The sequence below is a fragment of the Saccostrea cucullata genome, unplaced genomic scaffold, assembly GCF_032062105.1.
Source record: "Saccostrea cucullata isolate Sc308-1 unplaced genomic scaffold, CSIRO_AGI_Scuc_v1 ctg74, whole genome shotgun sequence".
Classification (NCBI taxonomy): Eukaryota; Metazoa; Mollusca; class Bivalvia; order Ostreida; family Ostreidae; genus Saccostrea; species Saccostrea cuccullata.
The window spans coordinates 947,706-971,671 of NW_026934212.1; the positions used below are offsets into that span (position 1 = coordinate 947,706).

The 23,966-nt window shown below is 32.6% G+C and overlaps 1 protein-coding gene and 2 long non-coding RNA genes across 6 annotated transcripts; 1 reads left to right on the plus strand and 2 right to left on the minus strand.

Moving 5' to 3' along the window:
• The first annotated feature begins 4,982 nt into the window (after positions 1-4,982).
• LOC134240167 (uncharacterized) lies at positions 4,983-9,753 on the plus strand. 2 transcript variants are annotated; one of them, XM_062722272.1, is made up of 7 exons: positions 4,983-5,424; positions 5,812-5,955; positions 6,925-7,018; positions 7,135-7,302; positions 7,445-7,547; positions 8,125-8,271; positions 9,008-9,753. In XM_062722272.1, the coding sequence occupies exons 2-6, from the start codon at positions 5,924-5,926 to the stop codon at positions 8,175-8,177; spliced, it is 450 nt and encodes a 149-aa protein (XP_062578256.1). In that variant the 5' UTR covers positions 4,983-5,424; positions 5,812-5,923; the 3' UTR covers positions 8,178-8,271; positions 9,008-9,753. The 2 variants fall into 2 exon arrangements, with proteins under 2 accessions (XP_062578256.1, XP_062578257.1); XM_062722273.1 differs by having other exon boundaries at positions 4,983-5,399.
• Positions 9,754-9,978: 225 nt separating this feature from the next.
• Positions 9,979-23,247, minus strand: LOC134240169 (uncharacterized). 3 transcript variants are annotated; one of them, XR_009986379.1, is made up of 9 exons: positions 22,951-23,247; positions 21,150-21,158; positions 20,987-21,055; positions 20,611-20,752; positions 14,626-14,740; positions 12,523-12,766; positions 12,071-12,210; positions 10,597-10,792; positions 9,979-10,414 (listed from the first exon to the last, which is right to left on the minus strand). It is a non-coding gene; the product is annotated as an uncharacterized LOC134240169 (long non-coding RNA). The 3 variants fall into 3 exon arrangements; XR_009986378.1 differs by lacking the exon at positions 21,150-21,158; XR_009986380.1 differs by lacking the exons at positions 12,523-12,766; positions 21,150-21,158 and having other exon boundaries at positions 22,951-23,244.
• Positions 15,164-20,353, minus strand: LOC134240170 (uncharacterized). Its single transcript, XR_009986381.1, has 4 exons — positions 19,961-20,353; positions 18,209-18,334; positions 17,374-17,454; positions 15,164-16,832 (listed from the first exon to the last, which is right to left on the minus strand). It is a non-coding gene; the product is annotated as an uncharacterized LOC134240170 (long non-coding RNA).
• Positions 23,248-23,966: the final 719 nt, after the last annotated feature.

The window sequence follows — 23,966 nt, forward strand, 5'->3', positions numbered from 1 at the left end:
GTATAATCATATATGTGACCCCTCCTCCCCGCAAAAAATCAGGTTTGGAGACGATTAAAGTTTTTATTTTCCTTATTTATTTAGAACATTTCTGAGTTAGTACTTCTTTATTGGGTGTATCCCTATTCCTTTTTTTAGAAGCATGTTTGAATTTAAGACCGATATGTTTAAGTATTTTTAAAAAAAAATCATTTTAATCGATTTCTATTGCATACATATATCTTTAGCAGATTAGTTCATTTTTATCCAAGTTTTGTGTAAAAAAAATAAAAAGAGAGAGAGAGTAATATAATAGAGTTATTTGTGTACAATCTAGTTTACATTTAGCAGAAACAGAAAAACGGAGCTACATGACAATATACAAGTAACTTTTCTTTTCATAGTTGTTTGTATTATTGGATAAGTATTTTAGAAAAGATATAAGGCATACATGTAACATCTTTTCTTGTTCTTTGTCCAAGTTGATCAACAAACTCTCTCTCTCTCTCTCTCTATTCCACGAAGAGGAAGTCACCTCTATAAACTTTCTTTAATTTTTTGAATATGTGTTGTTTCTCTGCTGTTTTTATTATTTCATTGGCTTAAACCAATAAATGCAGCAGATTGGTAAATAGATCTTTTAAATGTAGCCCCCCCCCCCCCTTATCCCTCCGTTTTGTCCCAAATAAAAAACAATCAATTATATATTTTTATCTACTTAGAAAGGACTTGAATAAATCTTTTTCAATGTTTTAATCTTTAAATGCATACATGTCAATGAGCGCATTCTTATTAACTGTTCTCTCCATTTCTATTTGTACAGGTATATACATATATTCACAAGGTATGATGTTCATAAATGGATTTAGTTCATTAAAGAAATCATTAATTTACAGTAAATAGTTGATTTATTTAAACGAAAAACATTCCTAATTGTTTTCCTGACACCAGCGTTTCTTAAAATCACCTTAAAAAAGAATATGACTGTACTTTTCAATCTTGATATAATTCTAAATGAATTAAAGATTTAACATATAATAAAGATAATAGTGAATAAAAATTCATTTGAAAAGATGTTATAATAAGATCATCAGATAATTAAATACATTAACTTTGTATTTATTGTCTTATTTTTTCACTATAAGTTCACTTTTCACATACTTACTAAGCTAAGTATGGTATAGACTAGAGCAATTAAGTAATTATCTCACCTGGTCAAAGTCCCAGTCTTCACACATTTTTTAATATCATGTACCTGTAATTAAATGTGTGCAAAACGGGAACAAACCGATATGACATGTCCGCAGTCATCTTAAAGTTAGGACTAAGATTAGGAGATCACCTAAGATAGGATAGCTTCGATGGCCTCACTTAAGACTAAGATATGTTGTAAGTTCGTCTTAAGAGATGTCTTACTCCTAAGATAGCTTGATAAGCATGCCTGCAGGTTTTCATTTTTTCATTCCCCACTAAGACTCCTTTGTTTGTTGAACACATTCAACAAATTGTTAATTAAAATATAGAAAATTTCATACCAAGCAAATCAAGTTTTTTGTCTATTGTTCACTGCAGGGGAAGGGGGGGGGAGCAGACTTCACAATGCTATTCATATAAATAGTAAAATACAGATCTGGGTCTGTAATACATTTCTTCTTCAGTGATATTTTTACAAATGAATACAAGTGTACTTGTACTTACGTGCATAAATAAAAATGAGTTGAATTTTTATTTATTCAAAAGTTTTTAGCCGTGTCATTGAAACATTTCCAAGTTGATTATGTGCATGTTTTGTTGACATGTAACATTAAAATTAAAAAAAAAAAAACCAAAAACTTCACCTGACGAAAAAAAATAATCAACAAACGGGAAACACTTTTCCTTCGTATTAAATGCTTAAATTATTAATTCCCTTTTTAGATCAGGCATGCACTCGTTTCCCATTATGTTCTTCAACTTGTATGTTAATTTATTAATATATCTGGTTTTAAAAAACGCAACTACATGTATGGGTGTTTAAAAAATTGTAAGGAAATTAAAATATTACCTAATAAATAAAGTATTTTATCGTAAATATAATTAATCTATCACCATTATCATCTGACCAGGGTGGTCATGGGTGCTTACGGCGATTCGCAAGACTGCGCAATTGTTCGTATCGATAGAAGCCAAGTGTGTCGTAAAACAGCACGATGGGGGTATATCAATGTAAAGTTTCACACCTTCTTTTGTTAACAAAGAATCAAAATAATCAACTGGAATTTCATGAATTAATATAATATGTAAATCAGAGACATCAATAAATATATAATGTCTCTGGTAAAAAGACCGCATATTCTGACTTGAAATGTAAACATACATGTATGTATTACGATTAAATCCTGCTGTATCATATACGAAGGTATAAAAGAAAGAAGAAAATTAAAATTAACAGCCAATATTAAATATAAATAGAGAGTTTAATAGGGTGCTTGTTTGCCCGGAACGTTTTTTACGGCCGGAACCAATCTTACGCGGGCCGGAACGTTTATTATGGCCCGGAACCAATATTATGGGTATTTAGCGTTCCGGCCGGAACGCCAAGTTACCCGGAACGTATATTATGCGACACAGGGCATCAACAATAGTGGGAAACATGGGATAATTTGCATAACGGACGAGGCCCGTTATGCTAAAATTATCCCATGTTTCCCACTATTATTGATGTCCCTGGCATACTCTCCTAACTAGACAGTGATTCCTTATATTTTCACTTCATTGTGAAATAAAATGGTAGATTTAGACTTTAAAAATACATGTATAGACATAGACTTAAATTACACGATGACTTCCATGCCAATTTCAATGGTCCTCGCCCAATGATGTCAAACACTTAGGCAGCCGCACGAGATTTACATGCACATTTTGCCTCCTTAGCGTCAGACATAGAGACAGATGCGCACGAGATTTGCATGCATTTTAGACCTCCTTAGCTCCTGACATACCGACCTGCCTAATTTACATTCCGGCAGAATTATCAAGAAATAATCGTAGAGTTATCGCAGAGAAAAAATTAGAAATGGAAATATATCATTATAATTCTTGATACGTGAAATAAGAATAAAACCGTCCTATAAAGTATATAAAACAAAAAATATGTCATTATTACGATTGCTTGGTCTTTTATAAACCTTTGTGTGAGAGTTTTACTGATTTTATTGGAGATTTAGTTTTTTAGTTAAAGATTTATTGTTCATCATTTGGTTGTTAGACAACGTCAAATTTCGGTAAAGTCTTACGTTTTGTGAAAATCACGGGATCACTCTATCTTAAACGCGTATATTTTTGACATAGGCTGCGGAAAAATGCATTTAGTTAACTGGTTTTCCATTGGCATAAGAAATGTAAGAAAAATAGAACTTCCATGGACGTTGATTAAAGGTGTGGTCGCCTTCTGGGGGCTCTGTTTTAAGTGTTTATCCCCCTAAACAAATTAAAAGTGTGAATTGACTTTATCGGCTGACGTACTGTTCTTGACATTGCTACTGAAATTGTAACATCATATGGAAAGATTGGTAGTACATGTATTTTAAAATATGAGTGAAAAAATGAAGATAGGTTGGTGCGAGAGGATACCAAGGCTTTCCTTCTGAGAAAAAAATGGAGAAAAAGGCAACATTTTGTAGAAATACGTATTCGAATTGGACATTTGGGTGAGATGCCTCCATAACGTGACGTGACATATCAAACTTGACGTAACGTTGAAGTCTCCCCCGGGTTTCACAACAGTCCATTTTCAGAAAGCTGGTGAACTTATTGGTAATTGGAAAGTGGTGAAATTTTCCAATATTATTGCAATATGACTCTATATTATAAATATCCAAGTTGTTTGCTTTCATCAAATCACGATAAAATTTTAGAAAGAAATTCCACGAACTTTTGGATCAACCCTCGTACATGACCATCTCCAACGATAAAATAAAGTCTCTGTAACGTATCCAATCACGTCTTTGGAAAGTATGTAAAAATATCAATTGCTTTTCATTTTGTTTCAAATTATGTGTCATAACTTTATGTAATTTCTAGCAATATACACATTTAATTAAATAGGGAGATAACTAAAAGTACACGTACATAACAACAACACAAATCATTAGCAGCATGAACATGGACCTATAAAACAACAGAGGTGGGATGGGGTGCCATGGAGGAGTAAGCATCTTTTGTCGGCCGGTCACGCCGTCTGCTCCTTGTCATAACCGAATAATGTTTCTCATAAATTGATGGTGTTTTCAACATGACCAACGTGTTCCTTAATCAATGATACAAATGCATCCATTAATTATGGCATGTCAAACGTTGCAATATTCGATAATCTTGTGATGTATATTCAAAATCTTGTGATGTATATTCAAAATCTTGTGATGTATGTTCGAAATCTTGTGATGTATATTCAAAATCTTGTGATGTATATTCAAAATCTTGTGATGTATGTTCGAAATCTTGTGATGTATATTCAAAATCTTGTGATGTATGTTCAAAATCTTGTGATGTATATTCAGTATCTTGTGATGTATATTCTAAGACTTGTGATGTATATTCTATAATCTTGTGATGTATGTTCGAAATCTTGTGATGTATATTCTATAATCTTGTGATGTATATTCAATATCTTGTGATGTATGTTCAAAATCTTGTGATGTATATTCAATATCTTGTGATGTATATTCGAAATCTTGTGATGTATATTTTATAATCTTGTGATATATGTTCAATCTTGTGATATATGTTCTATAATCTTGTGATGTATATTCAGAATCTTGTGATGTATGTTCAAAATCTTGTGATGTATATTCAATATCTTGTGATGTATATTCGAAATCTTGTGATGTATATTCTATAATCTTGTGATGTATATTCGAAATCTTGTGATGTATATTCTATAATCTTGTGATGTATATTCAATATCTTGTGATGTATGTTCAAAATCTTGTGATGTATATTCAATATCTTGTGATGTATATTCGAAATCTTGTGATGTATATTCAATATCTTGTGATGTATATTCGAAATCTTGTGATGTATATTCTATAATCTTGTGATGTATATTCGAAATCTTGTGATGTATGTTCGATAATCTTGTGATGTATATTCGAAATCTTGTGATGTATGTTCGATAATCTTGTGATGTATATTCGAAATCTTGTGATGTGTGTTCTACAATTCAGCGATGCGTGCAATAAAATTGCATGACGCAACAGAAAAGTAAGGACAATTTTCATTGGTTAGAAATAACGAAAGTAGCTGAAGCGTCGGGAAAACCATGCAGGTGAGAAAAAACACATCAGTTTGTTTATTGCAGCACTAATTACTAAATGCACGAGTGTTGTTCCTGGTGACATGATGGAGATATTTCGGCCTGCTAGGGAAAAAACTCAGTAAACGTAGATATATTGACAAAATTTGAAGGTACTTGTAACGATATATGTCACGATGCTGCATTGTCAGATACAGTATTTATACATGCATGCTAAAAAGTTAAATATCGTAGTAATCAATATAGCAGAAGAATAATGAAGAGTACATACTACAAAAACTGTGCAATTTGTAGCAAGATTAATTTTTGTTTAACAGCTGTTTTTATTACATTTTATTTCGTATTATTACTACCAAATACTGCTACCGTTTGTTAATGTTATGCACATGGTTATCTTGTACTTGCAAGTAAATGTAATATTTAAAAAAAAAATAATGAAAAAATAAGTCATTTAGGCTATTTGATAATAACATGCTAAATGAACATGTTTTGCTTTTTAATTCTCCTTCACTCAATCTTTCTATAATGTATATTTTTAGACGAGCTGATCGCCAACCAGGAGATCAGAATGATCGCTTCTGCTCCAGCCACTTTAAGGATGGTAAGAAGGAGGGGGACCCTGCATATTTTGCATGGAATGAAGGAAAGGCCATGGATTTCTCTGATCCTGAATGTACAAAAAGGTGAAATTATTTTTCAAAATATGACCGACATCTTGTTTTTGGATGGTGGGTGGGTGGAGTTTAATTGAGAACAGACCTGCCTACCCTTCCGCTTTTGGCTTAATTCTTCCGCTTTTTACCACAAAATTACGCCATTACGCCACTGATATTAATTTTACGCTTTTGATATTTTGGTTTAAATCCATAATAACGTCTAAATTTTAGAGTCAAAGTACGACCTGCTGAAATGAAATGAGAAGTTCTAGTTAAATTAACAGAGGATCAGTTTGATAACTAACGTTATATACGTAATAGTTATATGTAAACCGGTATACCGAAGATTCGGGATGGACTTTACTTCGCGACTCTGAAGCAGACGCTCTAATCACTGCGCCACCCGGTCAACGAAGAACTCAAAAAGGCACTGCTTATGTAAACTATTAAAGGATATTGCAATAAGTATACCCATTTCTATGCTCAATTAAGTTCATTTTAATATTGCTTTGAATAAGATACAGAAATACGAGTGTTAAAAAGAAAAAAAGTGTTATTATGTACAATTTTTATAAACATGCAAACGCAAGCCCTCCATTAAGTGATTTGATACAAATTGACCTCATGCTTCATTTAGGGTGTGCGTTTGATTTGAGTTTAATAAAGGATACTGGTATTTTACAAACTTTTTTTGCCAATAGATGATTGGAAAAAGGAAAAAGTTTATACCAGGTTTGTTTAGTAATGTACAATTTCGGTAGGTTTGAAAGAAAGTAAAAAACTATTATAGTAAAACAACAAAATAGGAAAATATGATTGATTACGCTTTTACCTCTGAAATTCCACCAAAATTTTACTGAAATTACACCCTTAAAAGGAAAAGGGTAGGCAGGTCTGTGAGAATATTTTACTAAAAATCTTTAAAAGGGTACATGTATAAACAGAGTAGCTTACAACTGAATAAAAAAATAATTCAAGTTTAATTATTTTACAAAGGAGGAAAAAACTCAAAAGTGAGGAGTCCCTGTCATCTTCACGGATGGACCAGTTGCAGATTCCACAAGCACCAAAATGTCAATATCAAGAAAAAGTAAAGCTCATTTAAAACACCAATGATGACAAATGACCAACACTGAAACATTTTCAATAATTTTTAATAATATATAAAGTTCTTTTAACTGTACATGATTTACAATATATTTTCAGTTGATATCAGAGCACAACTACTCAGCATCCTGCACATTTAACTGTACTCAAGAAATGCAGCGCCTCTCAACAGAAATACAACTGGAAAAGGAATTGCTTGCCCTAAAGATAGAGTCTAGTAAAAGGAAGCCAATATCAATCCACGATATTAAATACAACGAAGAGAAGGTACATTTAAAGGAATTCCAATTGTGATTTCCTATTTCCTAACAATTTCAGTTACTGTAATAAAAACTTGTTGCCATTGAGGGATGAACATCTTAGATTGACTGTTATGTTAACATATTTTGTTATTACTTGGGAGTGTTAGGTCTCTGATCAGCAGGGGCATTTTCTCTATACATGTATAAGAAGAAAATGGAGACTCCCTACCCACCCGATGTATTTTGTTGGACAGTTTTCTGTACATTCAGGTAAATTTTTTATTTATTAACTTTCCAGCCTCTTATCGTATAGTACATTTTGGGGTTTGAAGTCAGTTTTTGCTTTTCTTTAATTTTTAAAAAAAAATTATTTAAATTCTCCTTTTCTTAGAATAAAATTCAAAAAGTAGCTTCTGATTGTAATGTATAAGACTACAGACACTGAACTTTGATTTGTTATCAAAAGGATTGATTTAAACTTGTCTAAATTAATTGTAAACAAAAATAAAAGGGGGCACCTGCTATTTCTTTAAGTGTTTTTCACTGGGGGGTGGGGAAACTTTTTTGTACATACTTAAGCAATAGGAGGGATTAGATAAGAATCAATTAGTATATCAGAGTCTTAAATATTATACTTTGCATAAGAATAAAAAAATTCTATATCAGTCTTTTTAAAACCTTTGAATTTTGCTTAATTAACTATGATTTATCCAATTTTGGAGCTTTTTACCTAATTCTGGGTAGAATCCACCCTTATGAAATTATTGACTCAATTTTGACTTAATATCACTTTATTAACATTAAAGCACAAAAACAATTCATTGTACAAATATTTTATTTATTACAGTCACCAATATATCCAAATATCATCACGGGCCCAGACGTCATCCACTCCTTTGAATTGTGCTGGTAGCAGTAAGGTGTCATCATTTGAGATGGTCACAGTATCCAATACACTGAAGTCACAGGACTCAAATTTCATACATGTTCACAGGTAGGTGTATAGTCTTTGAAATTACCACAATTGAGTCGACTAATTCTGGGACAGATAAGTATGTAAGTATAGGAATGAGAGCACCAAATCCCCGCATGCACACATGGCTTTGTTTGTTAAGGAACATTAAACCGAATACTGAATGGGTAGGCGTTACGCCATTGGCTGAAATCAGGTATTTAATTGCTTTCATTTTAAAGTAAAATTAATGACCTTTGAAATAAATGATGGGATGAGGGAATATTACAGAAACTATAGAAATGCCAGGGAAGATTTTAGGAGTGGGGGTTGATTTTTTATGCCGCGTGTTATTTACTGCGAATCTCTACAAGTTGAAAATAACTGCAATTTTGACCTATATACACCATGGGACCATATATTTTTTTCAGTATTTTTTGTTAGGGCTTAGAACAAAGTTTGAAATGATGCTAAAGATTTTTCTGAAATTGTCATAGTAAAGTACTGAGAGGGCCTAAGGTTTGTAGGGAGTTCTATGGGAAAATAATTAGTGGTCTTTTCCCTATACAAGATGCTGTCTGATGGCGTAGTGTAGAATGTAGCGTAGAATGTTTTCCAAGTCAGCTTAAATGCAAAGGTTTGTTTTAAAATTTATCATAATGACTTGCAAAAATTTATTGCAGTTAAATTTATTGTATTCTTGAAAGATTGACTGTAACACAATTTTTTTTACACAATTACAAATAATCAAATTAATTTTTTTCCAACTTTTTTTCAGGGTCTCTGCCAAAATCTTTTGAGGATTTTTCCTCTGCTAGAGCATCCATGGATGCAATTGAAACAACCCAGGACATCCCAACACATATGGATAATCAGGCCATGGCCTAAAGTATGTACAAAAGTTGCCATACTTTTAAAGCAGTAACTTGCGTGCCTCCAATTGGTGCACTTACACTTTGCTCCATGCTATACCCAGGTTCTACTTCTGATGTAGCTACATGTATTGTACGTCACAGCCAAGTTTTACGAAAGTTCAAAGCTGGAGACCTTACTTTGGTGGTCAAAGGTTTCACCATCCATGACCAGTTGCCCCAGGGTGTCTGCTTAATTATAAAAGCTCTTTTATCGACACGAGGCCAGTTTACCATACAAGAAGCAGCACTGTGTTACAAGATTGCTAAAGCACTTATTCATGTGGAAAGAGCCAACGAGAGGATAAAGAATTACGAGATTCTCCGTCACATACCATCTACTTACAGACCAATCTCAACAAAAATATTTCAACTCTGTTCTTGTCTTGTAAACTTGCAAGCTCCACTTTTGAAAGAAATTACTTAAAGATACATGTACTTATTATAAATTTGCATTGGCGTGTGACAGTATACACTAAACAGTGAAGATATTCATACCAAAGTGCAAGGGATAAGCAAATTTTGATTTGTTATCAATGTCAATGGTTATATTTGTTAACTTTGTAGTATGTTGTAATACATGTACTTCAGAAAATGAAAATCCCTTTTGTTAGCATGGATTTATTACAAGAATGTTTGGCAATTCCATTCTTCATTTGACAATATAATTTGGAAGAGGGTTTACTTATAATTTTAAATCTCTAGTTTAAAGTATATTTACCTTTAAAGCACAACTCAACAAATTCATGTTTTCAACAATTTATCTACAAAAATGTTACATTTTCACTTTGAGAATAACATCTTCAATTCATTAATAAAATGATTCTAAATTTTGATATTCTTTTTTTATGTAGTACATACATTTTATTAATCATCATTGCTATTTAAAATAGTCTTATAAGCCAGAAGTTTTATGATGGATTGTGACATATCATATCATACATTTATGAGACTTAGGAACATTCAACACATTTAACATGATTACCCATTTTCCATTGTTAGAAAATTCTAGAGGTACAAAACTAAGTGTCAAGAAGTTCAAACCAGAACTCAGTTTTCCATCAGTGCTGGAATGAAAATGTTAATGTAGAAATCTATCAGCTTTGGAACATTTGCTGTCCATTCAATGTCTTTTACTATTCTAATCACAATGCAGTCTACTCTTGTCCACACAATTAAGTCGCAGAATGTTTTGTTACATATGTGTAGCTGGCCTTGAATTTGATGATAGTATGGGTGACTGGTTTTCAGGCACAGGGTATCTTGTTTAAGATCTAAAAAAAAATCAAAAAACACTTAAGTTGTGTTATACCAGTACATATCCCCTCCTTTTTCAATATCTTCATACCATATTGAACAGCTGCACTTGTAAATTAATACATGTTTTGAAATCATTTACTCACCAAGAATTTTAATTTCAAAGTACTGGACAATACAGATTTTTAATGTTATTTACCTATGAAAAATCCTTCAAATTTTGTGTCCCATCTGCTACTGTTGAAGACGATGCTGTATATGGACACTTCACCTCTACAATATCAGGAATGGCGTCTTTGGCTTCTGGAGTTTGATAAAATACACTGCATGTTGGTGGTCGAACATTTAAGCCATCAGGTGAAGCTCCCAACACTCCGGATTCATGCAACCATATCCTTTTCGGAAAAAATTATAATACTACTGAATGCAAACAAACCATAATACAATTGATTTTGTAATGCAAACAAAGTGTAAGTAGAGCTTTTATAATCCTTCCACTTCAAAAAGCAAATTTTCTGGAATATGTTGGTAACTGAATATTTATGCCCCGCCATGAATATGGCCGGGGCATATAGTATTTGTCATGTCCGTCTTCCGTCCTTCTGTCCTTCCGTCCCACTTTGTGTTTAGCTCTGTTCAAAGCTAAGTTTCAAAGAAACTATCCAAGATATTTTCATCAAACTTCATATGCTGATAGATATTGATGAGAGCTATGCAACTGCATCAACATTTTTTGACCTTGACCTTTCCTTTGACCTTGACCTGACTTTTCTTAAATAGTGTTTAGCTCAGTTTTAAACATACCATTCAAGATGGTGTTATCAAACTTTACATGTTGATACAAAATTGCATAGATGATGCATCTAGAGATGAACACTACCGGACTTGCTTCGGATGCTGGATCTGACTTACATTTTCCAGATGAGTGACCAAATTAAAGTTTTTGGAGCAGGTCCATTCTTAAGGAACTATAAGCCCTACTTAGACCAAACTTGCTTGGATGATGCATCTAAGGATGGACAATACCAGACTTGCTTCGGATGCTGGATCTGACCTACATTTTCCAGATGAGTGACCAGGTTGAAGTTTTTTGAGCAGATTTATTCCTAAGGAACTATCAGCCCTACTTAGACCAAACTTGCAGGGATGATGCATCTAGGGATGGACACTACCAGACTTGCTTCGGATGCTGGATCTGACTTACATTTTCATTCCCAAGTAACTATAAGCCCTACCTAAACCAAACTTGCATGGATGATGCAGCTAGGGATGGACACTACCAGACTTGCTTCGGATGCTGGATCTGACCTATATTTTCATTCCCAAGTAACTATAAACCCTACCTGAACCAAACTTGCATGGATGATGCATCTAGGGATGGACACTACCAGACTTGCTTTGGATGCTGGACCTACATTTTTATTCCCAACTAACTATAAGCCCTGCCTGAACCAAACTGATCAAATTTTATACATGTACAAATTTCATGTTGCTTTACTAATATATCCTCGGTGGGGCATTCATGTCCTATGGACATATTTCTAGTTTTTTTTTTACAATTAGACTTCAGTAATTGATTTCTGTTTGTCACCAGGATAAGTCCTGTTATTTGTTTTGACACATTGAATGTTAACATGTCAGAGGTTGAATGAATGTTATTTTGTGCTGTATACCTGACTGCTCTACAGCTGCATCAAAGTCCTTTTCATACTTTCTCAAAGCATCATCTTCATGAGTGATACCCCATGCAACAGCCTTGATGGACTCCAGATTGTAAGCCGACATCAGCTGTTTCTTCAGTGACAATGTCAATCTGGAGAAGAAAATATGATTTTTGGTTATTAATCTTATATTTCCTGCATCTTTCTGTACAAATATCTAGTCATTACAGTCGAACCTCATTATCTCAAACTCAATGAGACCAAGAAAAATGTTGGAAATATTCGTGGATTCAAGAATAATACATAAAGAGTTATCAAGAATAAAATGTCCAAGTCTTTTATAAATGGTTTGGACTTCAAAATTACTTTGACATATCCATGAAATATGAGATAATGGGTTTGAGATAACAAAGTTTGACTGTAATTTTAAGTCTTTTTCGCAAAAATTTAATCACACGTCTTACCGCCTTTGCTTAGAACTGAGAACTGCACCAAAGATGGAAGCTGATATGCTATATTTCCTTACAATCGACCACATTGGGTTGTTTCGTTGCCAATGCAGCTCTTTTAAAGGATTCAGGGATAATGCATGCTGTAACCATACCATAGGGGTATCAGAATGAACATACTCTGGTGATGTTAACAGGTCAATGAGAGGTACAGGTGGACCAGGTTCACATGGCTCTGGTTCAAGAATCCAATTCAATGCTGAAAAATTTCATTACTTGTGTCATTCTCAAAAATATCATCCATAATATCCATATCACATATACCAAGTATTTATATAAGAGTCCATACATTTCATTTTAGTGAACACTGTCATGGGTTTTTGTAATGTATGCATTACATATCAAATTTACAACTCACTTGCATATATTTGTTCAGAATTGTTCCTGTATATAATTTTGCACGTGGCATTCTTAGTGTGAAAATGCCATGTAAAAATTGGTGCAAATGTACAATTAATATTTACTTAATTATTAACAAGGTTTCATAATGACAGAGTATTTAAATAATAGAAGAATGATCTGATAATTCGCAAGAATATGAAACAAAATTTTTTTTTTTAATGCAATTGAATAATTTATTTTTCCTTTCAAAAATGTATGCTCATGTACAAAAATGCTATCATATTTATAATATTGTCTTTCCAATTATTCAAAGGTTGTTATTAATATTTATTACATAGTATGTTAAAAAATTGGGCAATATACATAGCCAACTATATTATACTCCTCATCTTTGTACATTTGTTCACAATTAAAATTAACCATCGGTCAGTAACAAAATAACAGTTTCATAATACTCGTAATATAAAAATCAAATCAAACTTAAATAACAACAATAGTAACACCAAAATCATAACTTCCTTCTTATATTTTACCAATAAACCTTCCAAGGTGCAAAAAACACTGGTCACTTTCATCAAAGGGTCGGTTTAAAGCACTTCAAATATGAAGCAAATTTTTTAACAACTGATTTATTTATATTTAATGATTGATCATTTTTAAAAAAAAAAAAAAAAAAAAGAGGCCCATGGGCCACATCGCTCACCTGAGCACTGTGGCTAGGAAAAAGTAAAAATTGGTTTTTTATTGAAAAGTTTAAATCCAAAAGTAGTCCCTTGACCAATCATGGCTTTGCTTTTCTTGAGAAGGTTATTTTTAAAGAATTTTCCTATATATTTCTATATAAAATTTGATCATCCTTTGTGGCCCCTTCCTACCCCCGGGGGACATGATTTGAACAAACTTGAATCTACACTACCTAAGGATGCTTCCATATAAATATGATCAATCAGGGTTTTGCTGTTCTTGAGAAGAAGATTTTTAAAGATTTTCCCTTTATATTTCTATGTAAAACTTTGATCTTCCATTGTGGCCCCGCCCTACCCCGGGGGTTATGATTTGAACAAACTTGAATCGACACTACCTGAGGATGCTTCCATATAAATAGGATCAATTATGGCTTTGTCATTCTTGAGAAGAAGATTTTTAAAGAATTTTCCTATATATTTTTATGTTAAACTTTGGTCAGCCATTGTGGCTCCGCCCTACCCCCGGGGGTCATGATTTGAACAAATTTAAATCTACACTACCTGAGGATGTTTCTCCATAAGTTTCATTTTTCCTGGCACAGTGGTTCTTGAGAACAAGATTTTTAAAACATACCATCGAATTTTCATTAATTCCCAATTATCTCCCCTTGAATGAGGGTGTGGCCCTTTATTTGAACAAACTTGAATCCCCTTCACCCAAGGATGCTTTGTGGCAAGTTTGGTTGAAATTGGTCCATGGGTTCTAGAGAAGAAGTCGAAAAATATGAAAAGTTTACAGACAGACAGATGGACAGACAGACAGACAAACAGCTAGATAGACAAAATGTGATCAGAAAAGAGCTAGAAATGAAACATTCCTCACCACAAAAGCCAGAAGAATATAGGGACCACCACCAGTAACATGTTTCTGGGAAGAACCAAACCATGCAGAGATAAATATCAATAGTCCTGAATCTTCGATGCAGGACCAAGTACGAGAATTGCTACAAACACTACTCCGGAGACTTACCTATTATCCTATGATGTAACGTACTTTGTCCACTGCAGCTGGTTCCCTCATAAGCTGGTAGCGAGGACAGTTCAGGATGTCTTGTCAACTTTATTCCTCAACTTCCTGTCTTGGACTGAAAAGCAATAAGTGGAAATCTTTAGTGTTGCCTAGTGACTTTGAATTAAAAAGAAAGCTGCAAGATTGTGAAGGGGGGGGGGGGGGGGTACTGATGCTGTGCATTTTAATTAAATGTACGAAATCTGTATTTCACAGTTTAATGCATTCATGTATTTTGTGAATTGTCTTAGGATTCATGTAATAATTGTTGCTATGTATTATTAAGGTAGAGATTGATAGCTTGTCAACAAAAAAACTACCCATTGAATTTTTCTGAATTTTTTATATGTTTCTGTTGAGTCCTTGTTCTAAATCATATCAAAAATTCAGGGCAGGTCATCGGGCTAGTTTTAGAGAAATTTGACAATTTTAATATAGCCTTCATCAACCACCGAAGAGCTGAAAAAGCAGGGTAAAATAATATAATAATATGATATGAAAAGGGCTGTAAATTTTTTATTGGTATATCAATTATCATTTGTCTTATATGAATTCAAACATCTGTCTGTATTGATTAATATTTGACATCAATCTTAAATTTATCAAGCATTGTTAGCGAAAAACAGAGTTACAATTACCAAGATGCATGGTCAAATTAGGTTAAAATATTGCCTATTCCTTGCACAAAGTCTCACACTTCTGCTTCCACTGTGAAAAAATTACCCATCAAATTTCTTTTTTTATTGCATATTATAGTTAGCCTATAAGTGTCTTAAATTTTAGAAAAAAATCATACTACATAATGGGATTTAAATTCAACCTGGAACAAGTTTATTATCTTACACCCTACCCTACCCCCTTCCTTTAGAAGGTTGCAATTTTGAAGAATATGGTGACTAAGAGAGATTATCAAGAATTTATCAAAATATTTCACAGAAAATGAGTAAATTCTTTGTAATATTCTTCTAAATTACATTTTGCATCACAAAAACAATTTATACATGTACACCTAGACACATGTTGCCCTGGTTGACCTTTTTGCACTTATATTAAAAAAGATAAGAAGTTTTCCTTATATCGTTCAAATTGACTTTGATAGATAGAATTAATCAAAATATTTCAAAGAAAATGAGTAAAATTCCAAGTAATATTCTTCTAAATTACATTCTATATCACAGAAAACAATTTATACAGGTACACCTGGACACATGTTGCCCTGCTTGACCTTTTTGCACTTATATTAAAAAAGATAAGAACTTTCCTTGATATCGTTCAAATTGACTTTGTAGATTTATTATACATATGATTCTTGGATGAATTATCAATGACAATATGTTTTGACCAATTCTGTGCTTAAGTAAACTGGTTTTATTATCTTCCTTTGACAACAATAGAATGATTAATTTGACTTTTCTTTCAACAATTCCTTTTTTATTCCAAATACATGTACAACATAAATAAGAAAACCAAGTGATAATGAAGTTTTGAACACAGAATCAATCCACGGCATGTTATCCTTGTTTTAAAAATATTCAGATACATGTATTACACTGTTAAATGAAGACTGCCTGGTCATCAGTTGTCAGATATTAATACACTAAAGCATGGTAAAAAAAAAATGCTAAATACATGGTAAAAAGTGTGGGAAAATTGGGTGATTTGGTTATCATTACATATATACAAAAATAGTGTAATAATTTACAAAAAAAAAACAAAAAAAAAAAAACAAACATTTTATTAGAGGTAATAATTTGTAACTTTAAAGTATAGATTTTGCAAACAGATTCATGAAAGTTAGAGGAATCCCACCATAAACTGTATGTGATACTGTACAATTTTTAAACTCATGATGTAGTTCAAAAAAATAAAGTGAATACATTCAGTACATGTACTGTAATAGGATAAACTTGCTATTTTGCTTTTTGTCTTATTGGCTAACAAAGATCAATGTAAACATGTAATCATTTTTAATTGCCATCGTATGCAGCCAGTTGCGTCATGTTCAAGGATCCTGACAATTCAGTTGTTTTTATGTCAATACAACAAAGGTGTTCTTTCACAAGGATCTGCAGTAAGCGAAATTCACTCTGTATATTCAGATTTTGAAGCACGTCTTATGGTGTGATATGTCCGTTCCTCTTTACCGTCTCCTTCTGGTAGTTCTTTTTCTGAAAAGAACAAAATATTTTAATACAATAAGAATGAAAATACATGTTTCACTTCTTTCTTACACTGCAAACATAGTATGACTATGTCTATATGAATATAAGACACTTTTGGGATACCTTTTTTATATAATATCATGAATTTTTTAAATTAAATGCATATAAAGTCAGCCTCATTAATCTGGGCACTTTTGCTCCCAAGGAAATTATTTGGATTAATGAATTGTCTTAATTAAACAAAGTGGTATATAAGGATAAAGATCAAATATTTTAGTTTCTAAATGTAGGCCACACTCTAAGGCCAAGACCATGGGGTTAAAGGAAAAAAAAATAAGCATGAAATACAAAGACTCAGCACAAACTGTTCAAGAGTTAATACCAAAGGATCAAGTTTATGTGGAAATAAAAAACTACATGTACCAGTCAGTGACACACCAAAGCATATACAACTAGCAACCTAACTATTATATGTGGAATTAAAATACATGTACTTTTCTTTTTACATCTTATTCCATTGTTTTAATTCAGTTTTGCCCCTAATTACCTTATTGATATAAATCCAATATTCTTTTGTAACACTGCAGATGACACTTGATTAGCCAAGGATCCTATATTTCCATGGGATCTGTAACATGATGAAAACAAAATAAAGTACCGGTAAATAGCTTGATCTATTTTTTCAAAAAAATGTAGAATTTATTAACAATTTTGATTTTTTTTGCAAATTTAGCTATGATAATGTGAAGAGGTTAATATTGTTAAAAAAACCATGTCAATTACAAGATTTTTATCAATACTGACTTCTTCATATCATCATACCAATTCTTTGGTGCTTTAGTTGAAACAATTTCATTCAAGTTAGAAAACATTTTAAATTTTAAAATTTTTTTGGTTATTCAGTTATATTTACATTCGCCGTGTTTTTCTACTAAGCCAACTGTGAAATTGATTTGAAAACCATTTTTGTGTATACTCACGCATAGAAATATACACGGAGAAACATGCGTTAACGTGACGTCACAATGAGAATGCAGCGACGTTAGTAAAAATGCAACAATATAGAGCAGGGAGAAAATCAAATATTTAGTATATTTTAGTTGCTTCCAAACATGTAAAATGTGAATATAAGGAATGTTTTTAAGTTTTGTGTGAATTATTGGTGAATCACACAGACTTGCACGTAGGCATATTTTTCATGAAGTGCTAGCGAGCTTCATGAAATATGCCTACGTGACAAGTCTGTGATTCACACACCAATATTTCACACAAAACTTATTATAAAAACATTCCTTAATTGAATTCAATTTACAACATGACTTTTTATATGTTTATACACAAATATTCAACCATACGTGTATTTAAGTCAATAGAACACCTACATGTAAGTAGTGATGCAGGGATCCCCGGTTAGATTCTCAGTCCAGCCATACATGTTCCTCGTTTCCTGACACACAAGTATGCCACTTTATGTTCAGTTTGCTGTAGCAGATCTGGCTTGAACTTTCCTGAAATATTAATATGATCTTTGAGAAATTATTGACTTAAGAAAATGCTTCTTTATGTATACAATAATACTGTATGTACTTTATGGTGTTTAAATTAAAAATACAAGGACTAAAAATCATAAATTTCAATTTTTTATACATGTGTATTATAAAACACCTCCTTTTTACCACCCCCTTGAAAAAAATTTCTGGATTTTCCCTGATACATGTGCAAGTGTAAATTGAAAGAAAAAATACAAAGCAATGGCTATTTTTGTAGTTAATGTAAAAGGCACCCTTGATATTCCTCTTTCCAGGTGACACTTGATTTGGTCACATTATTTCAGCAAAGAAAGCTGAATACACTGTGTAGTTCATAGCTTGCTTCACCTGTAGTATTAAATATTTCTTTTATAATCTATGAATATGATATCTGTTTATAATCAGGGCCCTTTTGAGCATAAAACAAATACATACATAAATTTATTACAGGTACATAAATATTACATAAGGCTAAAAAAAATAGTCTTGTTTCCTGCTACCTGACTGACCCTATTTTTTTGTCATTTGATCCTAAAGTTGTTTCTTTTTTATACCCCCCGCTTGAAAAGCGGGAGGGTATATAGTGATCGGGAATTCCGTCCGTCCGTCCGTCTGTTACGCATTTTCTCTTATCCACAACTCCTCTTATACTACTGAGTGAAATTTAATGAAACTTTCACAGAATCTTTATTACATATTGCCATTGTGCACCTCCTATTTTATTTTTTTATTCGACACGTACTTTAGGTTTCCCAGAGCAAAACATGGACATTGCCATTTTTTGTTTACCTATGACGTCACATAATAGAAGCTTCTGGATAACATTTCATAGGACGAGTTATTCCTCTTTACACATTACCCTAAAACAATATAAAGCAACACATCGACATTATGGGAGGCGGGGGTATCATTTAGTGAGCTCATTGCTCACAGTACCTCTAGTTTTCAATGCAACTTTTTACAATTTGCTTGTTATTTCAAAAAGACAAAAGATTTGCAAGTTATAAAATATCCACTATCAATTATAAAAGGGGTTATGATAATTAAAAAGCATCTGCCATCGAAAGCAGAGAAATATTATACATTTCTGCATTTGAATAATTTAAGCAAAATATGTTTTTCCATTTCTTGATCTGAGTAACTAAACCACCTCGTGTGTTAGGCGCACCAATCCAGCCTTTATCATGTTCTGACACCCGAAATGCCTGGTTTTATTCTTCTATTCTAGAAGTTACAGTCTGGTCATGCAATAAGTTTAAACTTTTAGCTAAATAAAACTACTTTAGGAAGGAAAAAATCTATGAAGGTTATTAGTAATAGAAGCTTAATATACTGGTTGTACCAGACCTGTGCGTAAACAAACAAGCACCATATAGCCGAGCTTGAAAAATATACTTTAAAACTTCATTTTATAAATCTTTTTCATGTATTTTTCATATTTAGGACATGCTAAATCAGAATATCAAATCAGTTTTGCTGTATATATCCCACATTTTTGTAGGTCTTCCGTAGGTCTTCTCTAGGTCTTCAATTACCCGTAGGTCTTCAATTAGGCAGACCGCCATATAGTCATGATCGATATATTATAAAGTCGTAAATATTCACCTTATGTATCTGACACGGACACAGCATACAAAAAATCTGTTCTGCAAAAATTTTACTTCTTCCGTCATACCAATTAACATCTGTAGAGTCATGGTCTTTAAAATGTCTATACAGAAAACAACATCAGGCATAGATCGATGCCGGTGTACCCACGTGGTGCTGCAGCGGACACTGGACAAGGAGTAGTTTCACCAAAATTATGTTCATGTTCGGCTTCAGTCTCACTTCTATTTCGATTCTCATGAAGATGCTTCAATTTCGAGAACCGTAAAGATTTAATACGTATGGTAACTTTGTCTTCTAAGTCGAGGAAATTTCTCGATCGCTTCGTCGGCCATCTTGTAACATAGACAATAATGTGTAAATGGAGACTTTTATTTGACGGCGTTCCGGAATCCGGAAAAAAAGCACGTGCAAATATGCGAATTCTTTCTATCACGTGATTGCTATCGGTCTCTACCTTAAGCACTAAATCTATTCAACTGCATGTGTAAATGGGGAAAATGTGGATATGTAAATGATGTATAATTGCAATGTGTAAAATGTGACATTTTCTTATATGAGGGAGTCTGTTCATGTAATTTTTTTTTCATTAATTATTTTATTTATCTTGATAAAATTATTTCAATTAACAATATTGTTTTTCTTACCAGTCTGATGAACTCAACAAAGGTTACAGAGGTGAATGGTAGAAATATGGGTATTACAGGTGTCAAAACTCTTCGTTGATGACCAGACTGCATGCCGCACTGTAAAATCACCATTTTGGATCTTTAAAAGGGGAGGCTACTCCTGAATCAAAGAAATTGTCATAAAAATGAGTAACCTGATTTTCTTTAGGTCTCCCACAAGGAAATAATTTCACTATATGTTACTATATAGCTTTAATTAAATAAATTTATTAACTAGACTCTCAGCAGATAATTCATGAATGAGAAAAAAGATTAATGCTTAGACAAAATTTTAGATCAGAAAAAATATACCCCTTATGCGGCTTTTAAGAAAGAAAATTGAGACTAAACATACCTATACCCCGAAATACACATGGGCAAACAGCCAACACACCATCGAGGAAGTTACATCGATCATGCGTACCTAAATAAAAAAGAGTTCCCTTTGATTCAGTGGCACAATTCTGCTGATATGATATTCCTAGTGCATGAGTCCAAAATTAAAACTGTAGACCTACGTAAAGTTCCTGAAAATGAAAAAAGAAAAGAAATATTATTGTCTCTATATACATCATACATAGAACTACATTTGTTCATTTTAATTAGCTATCTCCTTGCATAAGACCTTTAAGGGTTATTTTATACTATTTACCATGTGCACTGATTGCCATAAAACTAAAGAAAAAATACCAGCCTTACAAAGTCACTTAACCATGACCTTTGACATACCTTACTAAGAATACCCTGGACAATTTGGTTTAACTTAAGACCTCTGAATTTTTAAATGCAGGTTTTGATAAATTAACCATTTAATATACTTATGAGCTCATAAAACTGATCTTTAAAACTGTATGATAAAGAGTGTAAAAACTTTGAAGCATGTTTGGAAAGTATTATCACACATGTGATATGGGATAAATTATCACCACAGAAAGATCAAAGAAAATCACTGCAGATATGCAACAATAATTCTTATCATTGTTTATTGTATGTCAAGTCTAGAATATGATATATCATTACAAATATGATTTTTAGCCGGGCACATTGCTCGTAGAGCAATGCTCAGCTATTGCGACGGTGAGCAACAGAAAATGCTGCTTCTTCACCGCCAAATTGAGTTTACGAGTAAAAGTATGGTACGTGCACCAGTCGCTGTTGAGAAAACAAAATCCATTCAACACCTTAAGAAATAGTAAATTGAATATTTTTATCATAATATTAAATTGTTTAATATTTTTTCCTGGCTCCTTTGACTAATATATTACAAAGTAATTCAACGGGTGCGAAAGGTTTTCACCAGGTATCCCTGTCTGCATCATATTCTATAAACAATATAATTAAAATTAGATGTTAGATCCGCTCGCATACTCGCCACACTAACATCTAACAAGTCATCCCATTGAGGGTCACGTAAGAGGTTAAATTCGGAACGCCTCAAGATTTATTCGCTTCAACAATATATGATGATTTTGCCAGCTGCGATTTGATTAATTGATAGAATTTGACCTCTGACGTGACCCTCAACGGGATGTTGTTAGATGTTAGTGTAGCGAGTATGCAAGCGGATCTAACATCTAATTTGAATTAGATTGATTCTATAAATAAAGGTTGTACTATCAGGCTAACACAAATGCAGGGAACATCATTAATGACTTGATGCAAATCTCCCCGCTGAGGACACATCAGTGCAGAGACGTTTGACCTTAATCTTGCTGCATCGGTGTTTATTTACTTCTGTTTGTATATAAAACCGGATTACCCCGAAACGATACGTGATAAATATTTTTCGCTGTTAATTTCTATAGCTATATTTTATTTTATTTTTAAAACTATTTAATATTATACATGCCATTGAGATATTTTTGTGTGTATTACATATTCTCTAAACGTCTGAACGTGATTTTAAACTGTCACCACAGTCCTTGTTCATTATCCTGTAAATGAGCCCAGCTCAATACATTTACTATAAAAATAATTGGACAAATTTGTTTATTTATTGCAAAGTCGTCCCTGGACTAGTGCTACGGTCAATGAAGCTGCAATGGGCCATGCAATTTCGAACCCTGCGTGGTGAGAGTTTTTCCCGAGACACAGTTAGATTATTCTAACTAGCACCAATATAGAATAAATCATACCGATTAATCAACATCACTACAATATGAGGACGTAAAAATGGGATAAAACATCCTTTAGTCCAGCAATAAGCCACTAAATTGTTTTGATGTACCTTCAAACAAATCAAATTAATGTTCTTGATTCCCACTTTTCACGTTATGACTGACTTAGTGCTTCTTGATACCAAAACAATTTTTCTATTACCTATAATTTTGACTTTAGGTTGAATTCGCCAATTTCATGCTTGCGAAGTTGTGTCAATGTGTGCATTACGACCGCTCCGGCTACCATGGCTACTTTCGTTATTTCTAACCAATGAAAATTGTCCTTACTTTTCTGTTGCGTCATGCAATTTTATTGCACGCATCACTGAATTGTAGAACACACATCACAAGATTTCGAATATACATCACAAGATTATCGAACATACATCACAAGATTTCGAATATACATCACAAGATTATCGAACATACATCACAAGATTTCGAATATGCATCACAAGATTTCGAACATACATCACAAGATTGTAGAATATACATCACAAGATTTCGAATATACATCACAAGATATTGAATATACATCACAAGATTTTGAACATACATCACATGATATTGAATATACATCACAAGATTATAGAATATACATCACAAGATTTCGAATATACATCACAAGATATTGAATATACATCACAAGATTTTGAACATACATCACAAGATATTGAATATACATCACAAGATTATAGAATATACATCACAAGATTTCGAACATACATCACAAGATTATAGAATATACATCACAAGTTTTAGAAAATACATCACAAGATATTGAATATACATCACAAGATTTTGAACATACATCACAAGATTTTGAATATACATCACAAGATTTCGAACATACATCACAAGATTTCGAATATACATCACAAGATTATCGAACATACATCACAAGATTTCGAATATGCATCACAAGATTTCGAACATACATCACAAGATTATAGAATATACATCACAAGATTTCGAATATACATCACAAGATATTGAATATACATCACAAGACTTTGAACATACATCACAAGATATTGAATAAACATCACAAGATTATAGAATATACATCACAAGATTTCGAATATACATCACAAGATATTGAATATACATCACAAGATTTTGAACATACATCACAAGATATTGAATATACATCACAAGATTATAGAATATACATCA